This window comes from Rhincodon typus, chromosome 28 (assembly GCF_021869965.1).
Source record: "Rhincodon typus isolate 14 chromosome 28, sRhiTyp1.1, whole genome shotgun sequence".
Lineage (NCBI taxonomy): Eukaryota > Metazoa > Chordata > Chondrichthyes > Orectolobiformes > Rhincodontidae > Rhincodon > Rhincodon typus.
Window position 1 is genome coordinate 6,435,720 of NC_063359.1, and position 18,168 is coordinate 6,453,887.

The window sequence follows — 18,168 nt, forward strand, 5'->3', positions numbered from 1 at the left end:
CCCGAAACGTCAGCCTCTCTGCTCCAATGATGCTGTTTGGCCTGCTGTGTTCATCCAGCCCTGCACCTTCTTTGATCAGACTTGTATTTCGAGGTCACATGTCACAAACTCTATCAGCTGTGATTACATGCTCCCCACTTTTATCCGCCCAGTTAAGGATTCATGAATAAATCCATCATCTCTTCCCCAAGTTAATTAGTTCTTGGGCATCCCTTCAGACCCTACCAGATAATCACTGGCACAACTATTTGTTATTTGGACATGTCATCAATGGAAGCTATTGCTGGTGGAGGTGGTGAAGGTGACTGAGGACTCCTAGGAACTGATTGTAACTGATTCGGTTTATTTATGTCCTGTCACCTCATTTGAGCGTTCGATAGGAAGAAAATTGCGATAAATATATCTTTTTCAAAAATATATTTTGTTGAGCCAACTGAAATAAATGGTGTTGAGGTGCAGATGAACTGTGATCTAATTGAATGGTGGATCAAGCTCTTCTGTTCCCGTACTTCTAACGTGGATTCGTTGCTCTATGTCTTACCAACCTTTAATTTTTGATGTAAAATCTAAAGTTGGCCTTAATCCTGCTGCCTCTCAAATGCTGTGGATTACTGTGTATTGGTTGCAAGGCCTTCAAATGTTAACAATTGCCATTATCAGTCAGACTAGACATGACCAATAGAAACAGAAAATGCTGGAGAAACTCAGCAGGTTTGCCGGGAGAAATAGAGTTAACATCTCTAGGCCAATTTGACTCTCCTTAGGAACTGAAGTTATCAGAATTGTTTTTGCTCAATGCAAGCCACATGTTTAGACTACTGCGCCGTCAAGGGAAAAAAATAAGAGATGTGTAAAGCCAAAATAATTAAAGCAGAAATTAGATAAGAGATAATATTTTCCCTCATTGTCTGATGTCCCACACCCGTTGTTGCTAGATTTTTGCTTGCAATAGAGGCCATTATACAACTGAGTCCCAGATAGGACAGGGTTCAACATTGAATGATTCATCTTCGGCCTGGATTATGCTTGATTGCCCAATACATTTTTATACAAAAACCTAGCCAGTAGACACTACAGGTTTCCAGTTTAGGAGCAAAGTTTATTATTACATAATTTAACTCAGTCATTTCTATCTGTGAGTGCCAATTTTAATTACAACTACCAAATGCTCAAAGGTAGGTTGTGAATCATCTTCTGAATGAGGAATAAACAACTCAGCAAAAGTCACCCACTGTTTTGCAAATATTGTCCATGTGGAGGTTATTAAAGATATGTCATAATGGAGAAGTTCTTTCTTTCCTGAAGGGGTTTTTAACTGATAATTTGTTACATGTTAATACTTCCATTTACTTTGCTGGTTATGTGGACAGATTGCATGCAGTAAATACCGAAGAGGTGTTATGTTATTGTTTGTGTTTAATTGCCTTCAATTCTCTATTTTCTGTCTGTGATTTGTGCTGGTTCAGTGTGTGCAGACTCATATCCATGTGCACTCCTGTAAGTTTAAAAATAACACAGCTGCATAATATATATGTAAATGTTCGGTATAACTTTTTCATCAATAGAAACTTTGAGATGGAACTGTATAATTGAACAGAATGATCCCAGGAAGCACAAACACAAGTCAATTAGCATGCGTGTTTCAAGGATAATTTATCCATGAACTCACTTTTTAATTGCAGTATTCACTTGTAAAGCCAAAATATTATTCCTCTGTTCTGTCTTTCACCCCAAATATTTAAATCCATGACATGTAGTGAAGAGTTATTTAGAATATATATTTAAACCTATTGATATTGTGAGCTGCTCCACCCAGTGGCTTCCTCCAGTACCTTGCGAAATATATCCAATCTGTGCCAAGCAGGTTGGACTTCTACAGTGTGGACGGGTGCACAGTTAGGTATGGGGGTTTAGAAGGGATATGATTTGAAGGACAGACCTACGTGTGACATGCTTATCACAAAAGGTTTGAGTGGGCATTCGAACATAATTTGCTCTCATCACCAAAGTCTCCACTGTTAGTAATAAAGACAAATCTTGTAATATGCCATGCCTATATGTTGCGTTTTCCCATCTCTTTTGCCTGACATGTAATTTGCTGCCACATTTTGATTTTCCAATGGAAATACTGTGGCATTAACTCTTGAGAAGTCTAGTTCCAGAGTGTCAAATACTTTGATATCAAGTCCAAATGGAAATCATGATGCCTTAGTTGAGGTGTGATAGAGCCTGTTTACTAAAACAGATGAGTGAAAGGAAGGAGAAAGCTGTAGCTGCATCACAGGTGACCCTTACATGACCTCACTTCCAACAAAAACATGAAATATTTCAACCCACATCTTGTTTTTCCTTCCCAATTTTCTTGATGCAGAGCTGATGTTTCTGCCTATCTGATTCTGTAGACCTGCAGATTGGAGGGTGGCTAATGTCACACCAATATTCAAAAAAGGAGGTAGAGAAAAAAGCAGAGAATTATAGGTTCACTGGTCTAACATTGGTAGTGGGGAAAATTCTCAAATCCATTGTCAAGGATTTTATAGCAGAGCGTGTAGAAAGCAGTGGCAGGATCAGACAGAGTCAGCATGGATTTATGAAGGGGAAACCACGCTTGACAAATCTGCCATCTTTTATGAAAATGTAACTAGTAGGGTTGACAAGGGGGAGCCAGTTGATGTAGTATATTTGGACTTTTAGACAGTGTTTGACAAAGTCCCACGTAAGAGATTAATGTGCAAGATTAAAGTGTATGGGTTTGGGGGAAGTGTATCGAGATGGATAGGAAACTGGTTGGCAGAGAGGAAACAAAGAGTAGAAATTAATGGGTCCTTTTCAAATTGGCAGACAATAACTAGTGGGGTGCCACAGGGATCGGTGCTGGGACCCCAGTTATTCACAATATATATTAATGATTCGGATGAGGGAAAAAAATGTAACGTGCAAGTTTGCAGATGATACTAAGTTGTGTGGGAGGGTGAACCATGATGAGGATGCAGAGATCTTTCTGCATGTTCTCGACAGGTTGGGTAAGTGGGCAAATCAATGGCAGATGCAGTTTCATTTAGATAAGTGTGAGGTTATTCACTTTAGAAACAAAAACAAGGAGGCAGATTACTACCTGAGTGGCTGTAAATTGGGAGAGGGGAGTGTGCAGCGGGACCTGGGTGTCCTTGTGTACCGATAGCTGAAGGTAAGCGTGCAGATGCAGCAGGTGGTAAAGAAGGCAAATGGTATGTTGGCCTTCATTGCGAGAAGTTTTGAGTACAGGAGCAGGGATGTGTTGTTACAGCTGTACAGGGACTTGGTGAGACCACACCTGGAATATTGTGTACAGTTTGGGTCTCCTTTTCTGAGGAAGGATGCTCTTGCTCTTGAGGGAGTGCAGCGAAGGCTGATTCTGGTGATGGCGCATCTGATATGAGGAGAGATTGACTAGGTTGGGATTGTTTTTGCTAGAGTTCAGATGAATGAGGGGGGATCTCATAGAGACTTATAAAATTCTAACAGGACTGGACAGTGTAGATGCAGGGAGGACGTTCCCGATGGTGGATGTGCCCAGAACAGGGGTCACGGTCTGAGGATTCAGGGTAGACTATTTAGGACGGAGATGAGGAGACATTTCTTCACCCAAAGAGTGGTGAGCCTGTGGAATTCATTGCCACAGGAAGTAGTTGATGCCAAAACATTGATTGTATTCAAGAGGCACCTAGCTATAGCACTTAGAGGGAATGGGGTCAAACATCATGGGGAGAAAGCAGGATTAGGCTATTGAGTTGGACAATCAGCCGTGATTGTGAAGAATGGCAGAGCAGGCTCAAAGGGCTGAAGGGCCGCCTCCTGCTCCTATCTTCGATGTTTCTGTGTTTTGATCAATGATGTTGATTTAAAACTAACAAAACAAGGAAATACAGACAAAAGAAAATCGGTGTATGTGAAATGTCAGGTGTGTAGGATTCCTTTGACTTCTCTCCCTCCCTGGAAATGCCCTGAGAAGAAAAAGGTAATCGCTAACTCGTGTGTGTAGTATGTGTAACTGGAGATTGCTTGGGCATGCGGTTTTAGTTGGCTCCATGTCAGCAGGAGGTCTCACGTGGTTTGTGATTGAATGACTGGGGGCACCCACTCACCCACACTCATGTTCACACTCTGTGGTTTGATATTTAACGTATTATGGTGAATTTTCCAAGTTCTGAATTCATTTTAACGTTGCTTTTTTTTTCTTTTCTCGTTGTGTGTTTTCTTTCTGTGTAACATCCTTTTCTTTTCACCTGTACACCTGCTTGACTTGCTGCCATGCTGCATGCTGTCCAGTCTGTAAGTTGCTGGTTTGTATTTTAATTTGTAAATCAAAGCAATGAGGAAAAACAGTTCAACTTCCTGTATTGCTTTGAGTCGTGATTGAATGATAATATGTCTCCTTTAACTATTAACATGTTCAAATTAGACTAGATCTGAGGACTGACGAACATTGTCTCGCACTTAGCTAAACATTCAGCTTCAGTTTAAGAAGGGCATTGACCCTGTGCTACCACACGTGCTGTTCTCTAGAATTGGAACAGATACAGCCTGTGCGTCTGCCAATGAAACTGTTTCCACTTCATTGCCGCTGAACATTAAAAGTGAACCTGACTTTGTGGCTATTGGGCATTGCAATGCAGTGGTTAATGTCCCTACTTCACCGTAGACTCAGCCAGCAACTGATTTGTTCACCTTGAAGTGGAGCTTTTAGATCAAGCAGAGCCTGAATGACCAGGAAACGATTAAAACCACACTGGTGCCTCTTGGTCAATAATAGGAAGTGCTATATTACTCCCATGAGAGGTTATGTCTACAACAATCACTAGCGTAGTATTGTTTGATCTGGCTTCTCTTTTAATGAAAGCTAACTTACAACTTGACTCGTGAAGGAGGGGAATATAACAATGAGGAACAGTCACAAGGGGCCTACTGGCCGATTGGCAGCAAGCAGTTTTCTTCTCGCTTCAAAATTGTACTTCTGGGCCTACGATTAATATAAAGAACTACAGGGACCTTTTTAATATTAACCATTGAGGTAAAGAGAAGCAGCCAGGTGTCAATCCAGGGGACTCTTCCAGTACTTAACCTGATGTCAGTGATGTTGTTAGAGTGAGGATTTGTTTAATAAACCTGACTCTTTCAGATTTCACCCTTTCCTTTGGAGCATCTGAACCTCTGTCAGAGCAGCCAGCACTTTTTACTGGGGGCAAGTGGCTGAGTATATCAGCAGGGAAAACATCTGTGCTCTGTATTTGTGAATCAATGTACAAAATATAAATCTGTGCATGCTGTTGCTCCTGTTGGCCATAATGAAAGACTTGGGAAATGGGCTTCAAACTCACAACAACCATAATATATTGAAGTTCTGGAACAGGCTGTAGAAGCTCAATGGCCCACTTCTCATCCTTTTTAGTAAAGTTTGGGATCCTTTCATTGACACGGGAAAACTCACTTGAACTGTGTTTGAAAACACCCAGCATAAACCACGCTGGAAGTTTTATTTATTCTTTCACAGGCTGTAGACACCACCTGCCAAGCCAACATTTATTGTCCATCTCTAATTGCCCTGGAAAAGATTCTGTTGAGTCTACTGTATTTTGTCACTCTTCAGCATTTTAGTTTGTTGGGAATAGCACTCCTGTTCATTCTCTCTTTTCTGATAATTTTCACAGTGCTCTGTAGGAGGCTCTTTGCTTTCATAAGATGTGGGTGCCAATAGCTATGCCAGTATTTGTTATCTACCCCTAATTGCCCTGAAGAAGATGATGGTGAACCACCTTCTACACCACATGGTGTAGCTACAGGAAGGGTGTTCCAGAAATGTGACAGGCAGCAGTGAAGGAATAGTGACATAGTTCCACGTCAGGATGGTGTGTGACTTGGAAGGGGAAATTGTATCCACTTACAGGTTGGGCATCATCTGTGGAAAGAGAAATGATTGATTTCTAATGTAACCTGTATGCCTCTAAGTCTTTTTGATCTGTACATCCTTTGCTTGCTGCGATTTGCCTGTACTGCTCGTAAACAAAGCTTTTCACTGTACTTTGGTACACGTGACAATAAAATCAATCAAATTGAACGGTTCCTTCCCACATTTCCCAGCACTTCAGTTTTATTTCAGAATTTCAACATCTGCAATATTTTAGTTTAGTATTCCTAAATTACGATTGCTTTTCCAAAACTCTAACTCATGATTAAACCCATTGAGAAACAACAGGTTGGGACCCAACCTCACACTTAGACTGAAAAATAGTTATCACTGCAGGGTAAATAACAATGCTAATGAGAGCTTCACATGGATTGGACAGAAATATCAAAATTTAATTTAATGAGCATGTAGGTTTTTTTTCAGAAAAGGAAATGGCCAATATCCATCAGACTTAAAAGCTGAAGGACTTGCAGGCACCCTTGGAATGGTAGCAGCCCCAAAGTGTGTAGAACAGTGCAATTGCAAAACATGCAAAAATAAACTTCCATCAATCAATATTCTCTTTGAAAGAGTAGCTATTCAAATTCACTTTAGCTAAATAGATTTGAGTGTCATTAGGGCTGAAATACTTTGTTTTAAAAACTGATGTTATTACACCAGCCTCTAACTTGGAGTTGCTGCCATAACCACTGACCATTAAAAATAACTAAGGTGTAAACGAACCCAACTTGCATTAGCCAACGTACAAGAGCTGTTTATAAAAACTTACATAACCAGTAAAGGCACTGTTTGTCTTGGTCACCAGTTGGCTCTTCTTCATTTGTGGGTCATTATTTTTTCTCCTCATTTTACAAAAACTTATTACCTGATCATCAAACTTGGTCAGTTCTTGTTGCATTAGCCACTGGAGCAGTGAATTTTACAGATGTGAGAGAATTTTCATCAGTCCTCAAACATCCTAACCTTCTTGATCTAACATAATGATTATGTTAACATATTCAGCCATTGGGAGTGTATTCCTTGGGTGTGAATGGCATTTCAATATCTGCTCTGTTTTGACCAGAGTGGATAACTCCTACCTCCAAGACAAGCAAACTGTAATTGGTCTTCAACTTAGGGTCACTGCCAAAAGTCCAATACTTTGCTCCTCATTGTGGGTCTGTCTTTATGTCTCTGATTCCCCATGGTAATCTGTAGTTACAATCCATGATTCCACTTAAATCTAACATTATGTGTTAGGTTTATTTCGTACCCACTATGGCTCAGCAGATTGTACTTTAAAATAAATCAACAATGAAAGGCCAGTGAAGTGGAAAAATTGCTTTAGAATATTTTAGTTTAATCTAAGGTATTCCTGTCACTTTCTGATTTCCAATAGAATGCAGGGACAATTCACAAATCTGAAATTTAAGGATCATTCCCATCTGTCCAAGTTTGTGGTGTCATTGATAGGGCACCTTGTTAGCATGAGGGGCACAAGTACAACAAAAAAAATCTGGACTTAAGAATTCACTGATGACCATGAGCCCATTGTCGATTGTCAAAAAACCCATCTGTTTCGCTAATTTCCTTTAAGGAAGGAAACGGCCATCCTTACGTAGTCTGGCCTGCATGTTACTCCTGACCAAGAGCAATGTGGTTGACTCTTAACTGGCAGTCAGGGATGGGCAATAAATGCTGGCCGGGCCAGGGACACCCACATCCCGCGAATGAATGATTAAAAAATAAACAGCAGCTTCTTTGTACCCTTTCTCAAACCGGACCCCATTCCAGGCAATAAGTTCCTTGTATGCCATGCAGATACTTTGCTGCTTTGGAAAGCGGAGTTTCTGGAGGAGCCAGGATGGTTGTCTGGTTCGTGGCTGCATTGGTGGAATCCATGCCCCAACCCCAGCACTGCCTCCTCACTGTGCCGTGTCCTCCTGACACACAGGGTTCCACAGGTACCTCAAATTCCCACAGAAACAAATGGGTGGAAAGTTCCATAAAAGGAGCAGCCACGCTGGGGCTCATCTCATCCTTGTCCTCAGCATTGAAAGGAACAGAGAGAGTTTATGCTCCTTGCGAGGCCAAGGGGAATCTCTCAGGCATGACGGAGGTTCTGCATGGGTGACTTGCCACCAATTACTAGGGTTTTATTCCAGAGTCATAGTGAGACAGTAGCAGAGTCTTCAAAGAATTTTGACTGCTTAAATTTCCTAGTCAAATCAAAGCAATTCTGCTGAATTGGAACAGCACTCCCAATTGAATCAAGGAAATGAATGTGGAAAACTAACTGGATCTTGAGAAAAGATACGATATGACCTCTAAGCAAAAGAATTGGTTCAATTCTGCAATTAAAAATAATTTTGATGCTATCCCCAACTGGTCAGGAAGACTCCAATTCTGTTACTTTTGCTAGGAAAGCCCTCTAATGGCTGAATATGTTACAATAATTATTAATGGTAAGATAGCAGTTTTGAATGCAAGAGATGTGTAAAAATTTCTCACTCTTGTATTTTCTTCTTCCATTATGATCATAGTAGCTTTTTAAAATTTACGTCACTGGGACAGTGTTTCTGTCTGCTTCAGTATGGTGGAATGTAGTGGGTTTATGGAATTGAGATAATTTAGTGTTTGCAGCTGCACTAATATTCAGTTGATAACTCTTCCGTTTAATTCTCCATTTTCTGAAATGAAGAATGAGAGGTGAACAAAATGCTCCTACTAATGGATTTGGGAATGTGAAGGGAATTATGTAGACAGGGTTTCAGTTTTTTCGGGTATGAGGTCAAAGCGTCATCTGGTGAAATTAATAACAAGATGGCAACCAATTTCGAAAAAAAATTCGAAGATTTGTTATTTCCCTAGATCTGAGGTCATCCTTCACGAGTAACTTTCACAGGAAGGTAATTTGTTATCGGTCAATGTTGATCTCTTTTTCAGTACTAGCTCATTGGGGGTAATTTAACCAGCTATATATTTTTTTCTTTTCTCCCCTCAACATCAAATTTAGAAGCTTTTTCTCACTCCCTTCAAGAACTTTAAATTTCCCAACCAGGTGACATCTTCCCAGTCTTCCCACTCTTGAGGTACTTTCACACTCCCAACTGTAGCATCATTGTGAAGTAGGTTGTCTTCACATTGACACTGTCGTTACAGTGTAACTTCAGCCTGAATCCCTCTGCAGGAGTCTTGCTAATGTAAAGAAGAAAACAGAGTGGGACATTACTGGAAGAAGACACCTTAAGCTCTCTCCACATCAGGACATGTCTGGACACTGGCACGCATGCTCAACTGCATAGAATTACAGGGAAATTACAATGCAGATTTTTTTTTTTTAACCTGTTAGTCTGTTTTGCTGATCATTCTCCACCTGGGCATTAGTTTCTGTCCAATTTCCCCTTTCTTGATATTTTACTGGTTTCTAAACTGTACTTCAAAGTTGACATCATTTCTAGTTTCATCATAACTTTGATAGTGCATTCAACACAATGACCTACTTCCAGCATAGAGCAATTTTAAGTATGCATTATAAATAGGTGAGAATATTTTACTCTAGACCCTGAATCACCATTGAAGATCTAGAGGGATTTGAATATTAGAACTATGTTGATTTGTTTTGTACCTTGAAACCCACTTAGAAGGGAAACGGGTGCCTATTTTTACTGACTTCATTGGACAAAGATATGTCACTTCGTGAAAGTTTACTCTTGCCTTCACTCCATGTTGTTGTGTGAATTTGTGGGATATTAAATTCTAATTTTGTTTTAAACAAGAACGGCCTCAGCAAATCATGAGCATGAGTAACTCTGGGCAAAACTAATATATCATTTGCTCTAGGGGTCCCCAGGGGGTGGGAATTTGTAAATTTGTGTTGTGTGACTATCTCAGTTCTGACCAAATTTGTAATGATTTCTTACTAAGAAAGAAAGAAAATGTAAATATTATGCTGCCAAATACCACCAGGACCTTTGACCTCAAACCTGTACTCTCTGACCTTTTTAGTGAGTTTTATTAATTGCATGAAGGAGGTGACCTTACTCTGCTGTCGCTTTAACTGCTGTTTGAACTGTACCCTTTTCCTCCTCCCCTTGCTCCCGTCTCTTTACTGCTGTCTCCCTTCAGCATTCTATACAGCTGCACCATTGACGTCTGCTGGGATACTCCCTGTGATGCAGTCACTGTGTCCAGAAGGCCAGAGGGATGAATTTGGATTCCTGCAGTATTCCAACTCCACGTAAGTCAAAAGTAAATTGTCCGCTGCAAGATTATCGCAGATCTGCAGCATTAATACCAATGACCTTACTTGAAAAAATCACATTCCCCGTTTTTATTTAAATGGAAACATTTCCTTAGAATTAGAATTTTGTGTCTTAAGCCAATGTTGATTACTAGGAAACTGCTGCAGAGGTGTGTAATAACATCTCCAAACAGGTTAATTAGAAAAATAGGTTAACAAAAAAATGTGGGCCCTCTTGTGGCACAGTGGTAGTGTCCCTGCCATGTGTCAGGGAGGCCTGGATTCAAGTCCTACCTGCTCCAGAAGTGTGTAATAACATCTCTGAACAGGTTGATTAGGAGAATAGGTTAATAAAATAAAAGTGGACCCTCTTGTGGCACAGTGGTAGTGTCCCTGCTCTGGACCAGGGAGGCCCGGATTCAAGTCCCACCTGCTTTAGAGGTAGTAATAACATCCACGAACAGGTTGGTTAGAAAAGTAAGAACACTGATGACTCTACAGACAAAAGATCCACTGTGCAACAGTGCTTGGGGTGGGAAGGGTAGAAAACAGCATTGTGCCAATGTCTAAAGAGATACAGATTGTGTTACTGTAATGTCAATTATTCATATGTAAAATGTATTCAGTGAAGGTATGCAGCAGGTTGAGGTGGATTTACGTTTGTTTAACCCTGCAGCCTGCTGATTTATGTATTGCTCTGTGCTGTGTTGATTTGGAATTCCCAAACCAGTAGGACTGTTGATATAATTTGCATAATATTAATGAAATTTTTGAAAGTCAAGTAAAGGAGGTCGGTATTGCATGCCAGTTTACAGTCATAGAATTCCTATAGTGTACAAACAGCCCGTTCAGCCCATCGAGTCCACACCCACCCTCCGAAGAACATCCCACCCAGCCTCATCCCCCTACCCTATCCCTGTAACCCTGCATTTCCCACAGTTAACACACCTAGCCTGCACATCCCTGGACACTATATGGGCAATTTAGTCAGGCCAGTCCACCAAACCTGCACATCTTAAGCTGTGGGAGGAAACCGGAGCACTCGGAGGAAACCCGCACAGACATGGGGAGAATGTGCAAACTGCACACAGTCAGTCATCCCAGGCTGGACTCGTAGCCGGATCCCTAGTGCTGAGAGGCAGCAGCGCTAACCACTGAGCCACCGCGCTGCCCAGTTTCGGGCACCACCCAGAGGAACTGTGAGTGTACTTTAATTAACAGTTGAAGATTTTTATTTTGGATTCATGATTTCGTCAGGGCTTCTTGTCCCTATCAAGTACAATGTATAATCCGATTATGAGGTTTTGTTTGGAGTATGTAGGGTTAAAATGGTTTTGTTTTTGTGACGATCAATTCTGTGCTGCTGAGCTGTATTCCATTCTCTTAATCATTCCACGTAAGCCATTTTGTTTTTCTCCTGTATTCTCTGCCTAAGGTGGCACTCTCTGCCATTACATTCATCCTGTGACATAACATCATGATGCTTTTGCAAATGCTCAAGGATGAGAATTAATGTTTGTTCTATGGTGCAGGGTGGGGGTGGAGCGGGGGGAAAGCGACCTTCCTTTACTAAAGTTTGTCAGGCTGCATTGAGATGTCTATCTGGACTGAATCACAATAGTGACTTGAGGGCACCTCTAAGTTGATGGTTTAGTGAAAATTGATTGTGTTAAAATCCACTTTGTAATGTGGAGTCCACGAGGCTGGTATTTGTCTCGCTGCTCTCTCATTTTCTGGTGAGGACGGAGGTGACATTGAGGCAAAGCCCATCATCCCGCCATGCCAGGTAAGGGAATGGTACCTCATCCATTATTTTTTATTTGGGACAAGTCAGTGTTGCTGTCCAGGGCAGTATACCTAATTTCCCACAGGAAGGTGGTGGTGAGCTGCTATCTTAACTGCAACAGAAGGGTTCACAAACCCATTTCAGAGGGCAGTTAAGAATCGACCACATTTCATACAGGCTACTTGAGGGAAGAAAGACAGATTGCCTTCCTTATAAAATGTTACTGAGCCAGATGGCTTTTTAACGACAATCTGATAGTTTCATGGACATCAGTGCTGATGCTAACTTTTTAATTTCAGAATGACTTAATTAAGATGAATTTAAGTATTCCAGCTGCTGTAGAGAGCTCGGCTGTCTGGATCATTAGTTGTCTGGATTTCCTGTAATACAGCCGCTGTGCTTCCATATTGAACCTTGAGATCTGAACTGGCATCCGGTGTGTTTCATCAGGCAGGAGCAGGGGTTGTCTCTGACCATTATCCACCTGATAAACAGACCTTCTTTACATTTGTTATCCGTGTCCATGGGGTATGTTCTGCTGCATTTAACAAATCAATGGAAGTGACTTTTTCAGCACCCTTTGCAAATTCAACACCATGGTTATGTCAAATGTGAAACTAGCAGAGAGAATGCTGGAGAAACTCAGCAGGCCTGGCAGTATCTGTGGAGAGAGATACAGTTACATTTACAGTCCAATATCACTCTTGTTCGAGACTTGACCATTTTCTCTGTTTTTCTCTCCTCAGATACTGCCATACCTGATGAGTTTCTTCAGCAGTCTGAGTTTTCTTCGGGTTTGCAGCATCCATAATATTTTATTTTTATTAGTATGTCAAATGACCAGTTTGGCCAACTCTGATCTGTTAAATAACATGATACTTAAATATTTACCATACGTTGATGTCTTGACTAACACAAGATATTTTCTATTATAGAAATAGGACTGTAGAATGAAGATTAAAGTGATGACAATTCTGTATAAAATATTGGAGAGATCACTTGAAGTTTCCGTTGTGATATAATGTCAGATGCAATGCACAAAGATGTAGGAAGTAACAACATGATGATATTATGTGTCAAGTTAATGAACTGTGGATAGCATGGGTGGATGTTAATTTCAGTTCTCTGCAAAAAGAACTGAAAAGAGGTAGGCTTGGAATACGATCCCAATGAAATCCTTTCCAATACAACACAGGGAATAAATCTGGAGAAAATCTTTTGAGAGTCAAGAGAAACGAATGTAGGGAACTAGCTGTAGGTTTGGGAGTTCTTCTCGTGTTGAGCAGCAACCTGATATTTGGTGTCAGGTTTCAGAATTCCGATTTTCCCGGAGGATTGGAGGTGAATAGGGTTGAAACATGCATTCTGCCCTCGACTTGTCTTCTGTCTCCTGGAAGTTTTCTATTATCGTTCACTCCCCTTAAACTTTTTTTCCCATGTTTTGTGAAGTATTTTTTGTCAAGCTTTTGGTAAGCTTGCTTTTCAAATCATATATACTTTTTAACATGTAATATGTAATCTCTGCTCTGGTACTTTGTTTCACCTGTTGTGTGAGAAAATCAGATTTAACTTCATTCAGTAGATTTGTTTGTGTTCATAACCTTCTCTTTAGTTGCCCCAAATGCATCCATTCAATCAGTATGATGTTGAAAATGCCTGAAAATTTAAGACATGGAACCTTACCTCTCTGTGTAAACAACTCTCGACTTAGCATTTGCAATGTGAAGCATTCATCATCACTTAGTTTTGGGAGCATAGAAGCAGCATTTGGCCATTCACCCCCTTGAGTTGGTTCAGGATTGATCAGCATCCTAGATCCATTTATTGTAGGATGATGGTTATGTCCTATTATGCTAATAAATAGGATATGCCATTAGTGATACCTGCTGATAGTGCATACAGAGCTGGGACCTGTACACTAGGGTTCTCAGAATGCTGTTTCATACATACCTTGTAAATATTATTCATATAGTTTAATGAAGGGACTTGATTGTAAGGATCCACTCTGGAGCCTGAACTTACAACACCTACTTGCCATTGTTGTGTGTTGTAGTTGACGCAATGAATACATCATACTACCCTATCGTTTCTGACTAGTAAAGCAACTTCTCCATGTCTTTTAAGATAAGTTGCCACCCTTAGAGCTCGTTACATAGGAACACAGAAAATAGGTACAGCAGTAGGCCATTCAATATGATCATGGATGATCATGCAATCTCAGTATCCCATTCCTGCCCTCTCCCCATACCCCTTGATCCCTTTAGCTGCAAGGGCCACGTCCAGCTTCCTCTTGCGTATATCTAATGAACTGGCCCCAGCAGCTTCGTGTGGGAGGGAATCCGACAGCTTAACAACTCTCTGAATGAAGAAATTCTTCCTCATCTCAGTCCTGAATGGGTTACCCTTATTCTTACATTATGGCCCCCTAGTTCTGGACTTCCCCAACATCGCGAACATTCTTCCCACATCCATCCTGTCCAGTCCCATCAGGATTTTGTATGTTTCTATGAGATCGCCCCCCAATTCTTCTAAATTCCAGTGAGTACAAGTCCAGTCGATCCAGTCTTCCTTCATACATCAGTCCTGCCATCCCACTATCTGATTTTTCAGTTCTCCTCTTTCTGCTGCTAAGTATTCATGTGCAAGGTTAGCTCTGCTGGAGAGGAAAGGCAAATGTTTAAGGTGTAAAAATAAAAGCCAAAGATTCAGCTCACAACGTTCATTTCAGTAACACCCCTGGCATTGCCAGCAGTGTTTCCTGAATTATTCAAATTTTTAACAAAAGCTTTTGAACAATCAATTCAGACAGACAGGATATCAAAAGGCATTAGCCTTTTCATTTTTATTTCTGCTCATAGTAATTTTCTCAGGTTTAATAACTCAGACCGGTCCCGTGGTTGAACATTTTCTCCCTATCACCTGGAATGATCACAGGTCATAACTCACAGGCGCAAGTCGCAGGTTACAAAAATAGGTAAAGCGGGATACAGAAAGTTTACAGAGAGATATTGATAGCTTAATTAAGTGGGGAAAAAGTTGGCAAATGGACTACGTTCTGGAAAAATCTGAAGAATTTCATTTTCTGAAGAAGGGTCTAGGCCCGAAACGTCAGCCTTCCTGCTCCTCTGATGCTGCTTGGCCTGCTGTGTTCATCCAGCTCTACACCTTGTTATCTCAGATTCTCCAGCATCTGCAGTTCCTACTATCTCTGAAACAGACTTATTTCTCACATCACATTTGCTTCTTTTGCAAATTATGAGAGAAAGCAGCTTCTCCCTACCTACTCTGCCCAGCCCCCTCATGTTTTTGAAAACTTCAATCAGATCTCCTTTTAGTCTTCTCCTCTCCAAGGAGAACAGTCCTGACTTCTCCACTAATTCCTCATAACTGAAGTTTCTCATTTTCATAAACCTCTTTTGCATTCTCCCCACTGTGTTCATGTCATTCTAAAGTGTGGTGCCCAGAACTGTATATGATGGTCCAGCTAATGTCTAACTAGTGTCTTATACAAGTTCAGCATAACCTTCTTCCATAAGATACATGTTTCGAACTGTGATCAGGATGAACTCAACACACTGTTGTTGTTTTCATACCTTGGCATACTTCCTTAGGAGGATTGGAGGCTACTTAATAGTGTTGACAGGAAATGAAGAATTCTTCCATATCTGAACCATCTTTATGCCTATTAATTAAGAGCCTAACTAATACCTGTTTGCTGTGACTTCACAACAAAAGATGTTATAGCAGTTCTGAGAATGTACTTGATTTACATCATAAGTGCAGTGATAGTGCATTTGTGTTCTAGGTGCTGTCTGCACTTCCAGGTTCAAACAGGAGTATTCATTGAAGGGAGGTAGCCCATTGAATTATACAATTGAACAGAAAGGGAATGTTAAGTGGCATCATCTTTTAAACCTTCTGTTAAGTGCCTACGAGTGATTAAAACAACACTAAGTCATAGCACTTTGTATGCATCAGACAGCAGATGTTTGTTACCAGATGGACTATATTTTAGAATTACCCTCTTTTCCATGAATTTGTTTTTGCTGTTTCTCACTTCATGCAGCTTCATTGTCTTGTGAGCTGGGGAAGTAATTTGTCATTGGAATAATTTAGAAATTAAGCCATTACACAATTCCCTCTGAAGTCCTTGTGGTTTCGCTGTAATATTAAGATCAGCACTTGTTTGTAAGCTGATTTATGAGAACTGGTTTTGGGGGAATAGTGCTCAAAAGTGACTGAGCTGCCAATCAACAGTAAGTCAGCAAGTTGAAGCTTTCAATATATCTCGAGATAAGTACTGGGCAGTTACAAAGATCATGAGTATTTTCTGAAGAATATTCAAGAATTACAGACCGATGCTATAGCCTGAAAATCTGCAGCTTTTTCTGCTCCTGTGACCTGAAATAGCATGGAATGTTGATGTAACATCACAGAATCCCTACAGTGTGTAAAGAGGCTGTTCAACCCATCGAATCTGCACCGACCTTCCAAAGAGCATTCCACCCAGACCCCCACCCTAACTCCATAACCTTGCATTAACTCTCAATAACTTAGCTAACTGGCACATCCCTGGGCATTAAGGGCATTTTGTCATGGCCAATCCACCTAATCTGTGCATCTCTGGACTGTGCAAGGAAATCAGAGCATCTGGCAGAAATCCATGCAGACACGTGGAGAATATGTAAACTCCATATAGACAGTTAGCCAAGGCTGGAATCAAACCTGGGTCCACTGACGTGCTGTGCCACTAAATAATGTTCTCTACTGCCTTCGATTGAAAGTAATGTCAGATTGGGTGAGAGTGGGGGGATGGGGCTGCACAATGACGGAAGTAATACTTGTTGCCTGATGGCTTTCACGTTCTTTAAAGAGTATTTTTCACTCCAGTTTTACATTTTGATGGTTCTCTTGCTCTCCAGTCTCATTGGGCCCATGCCATTTGCCAAACATATGGTAGGCATTTAACTTGTGGTGTTTGACACATTCAGTTGTTCCATCTTTCCCCTCCATCTGTCCAACCATCCTTTCCTTTCACCATGCTGTGACTAGGGCTTTATGTTAATAAACCGTGCATCAGTTTTCTTATCTATGCTGACAATAAAGCCAACTTCAGCCCTCATTACCACTTTGACTCCTGAACCATCATCCTGCTATCCAATTGATTAATGGATATCAAGTGCCTGATGTACAAAAGTCTCCATCCTGTCAATTTCAGCTTAGTTCCCTGCTAAACCTACCCAATTTCCAATCCATTTTTAGTAGCTTGCTCAGATTATGCACAGCCCAATTCTCCTTTTTGACTTTAACCTGAACTTCAGAAAAAAATATCCTGTCATTGACAACGGTGCAGTCAGGTAGCCAACCCGGGAAAGAGCTCAGAGGTATCTGCAGTGGCTTCCATGCATGTGTTGTTTACAAGGCTCCAATCAATACTGTGGGAAATTGGCCTCACCTTCCCATGACCTTATCCATACCACCCCATCTCCCTACACCCAACTCCTGGTCCCTTACGCCCTGTGTGCCAAGCTATGGTGCTTTCATTTACCCACAATATAGAATCAGTGAGCCCTATAGTGACAATAGAATGCATAAAAGAAAATGGGCTGGAGCAATGTTCCAGAGCTTCTCTGACTGCAACTTCTAAACTTGTGACTTCCACAGGGGCCAGTATCCTGTCACTAATTTACATTTTATTTACATGTGGAAAGTCTTTGATCCAGCTCCCTCAGAGCCAGCTCTGAGTGTCTGAATGTCTGACAGTCCTCTTTTTATCTGTCAGCCAGGGCTGCCTGATAGGACCAGATTAACAACTTGTCCTAGAAGGAGAAGGACAGTCCATACATTAGAACGTTTATGCAAGTAGACCTCAAGCAGCAAACCATCCTTCACTGTTACTAGGTCAAAATCCTGGAACTCCATTCCTAATAGCTCTGTTGGTGTACCTATAGCCCAGGGAAAGCAGTGGTTCAAAAAGGCAGCTCACCACAACCACCTTCTGGACAATTAGGAGTGGACAATAAATACCGGCTAAACCAGAAATGTCCATACACTATGAATGCAAAAGAAAAAACAAATAAACAGAGTAATACAGAGATAGTAGGCACTGCCGATGCTGGGGAATCTGAGATAACAAGGTGTAGAGCTGGATGAACACAGCAGGCCAAGCAGCATCAGAAGAGCAGGAAAGCTGATGTTTTGGATGTGGACCCTTCT

General features: G+C 41.0%; 1 protein-coding gene across 1 annotated transcript in view; it reads left to right on the top strand.

The window, feature by feature from the left end:
- Nucleotides 1-18,168, top strand: part of abca2 (ATP-binding cassette, sub-family A (ABC1), member 2) — a 402,151-nt gene that overhangs the window by 145,742 nt on the left and 238,241 nt on the right. Inside the window, exons 3-4 of the mRNA XM_048613349.1 lie at nucleotides 4,309-4,311; nucleotides 10,052-10,163. Of these exons, the coding sequence (XP_048469306.1) occupies nucleotides 4,309-4,311; nucleotides 10,052-10,163 (115 nt within the window). The remainder of the gene's footprint in view (nucleotides 1-4,308; nucleotides 4,312-10,051; nucleotides 10,164-18,168) is intronic.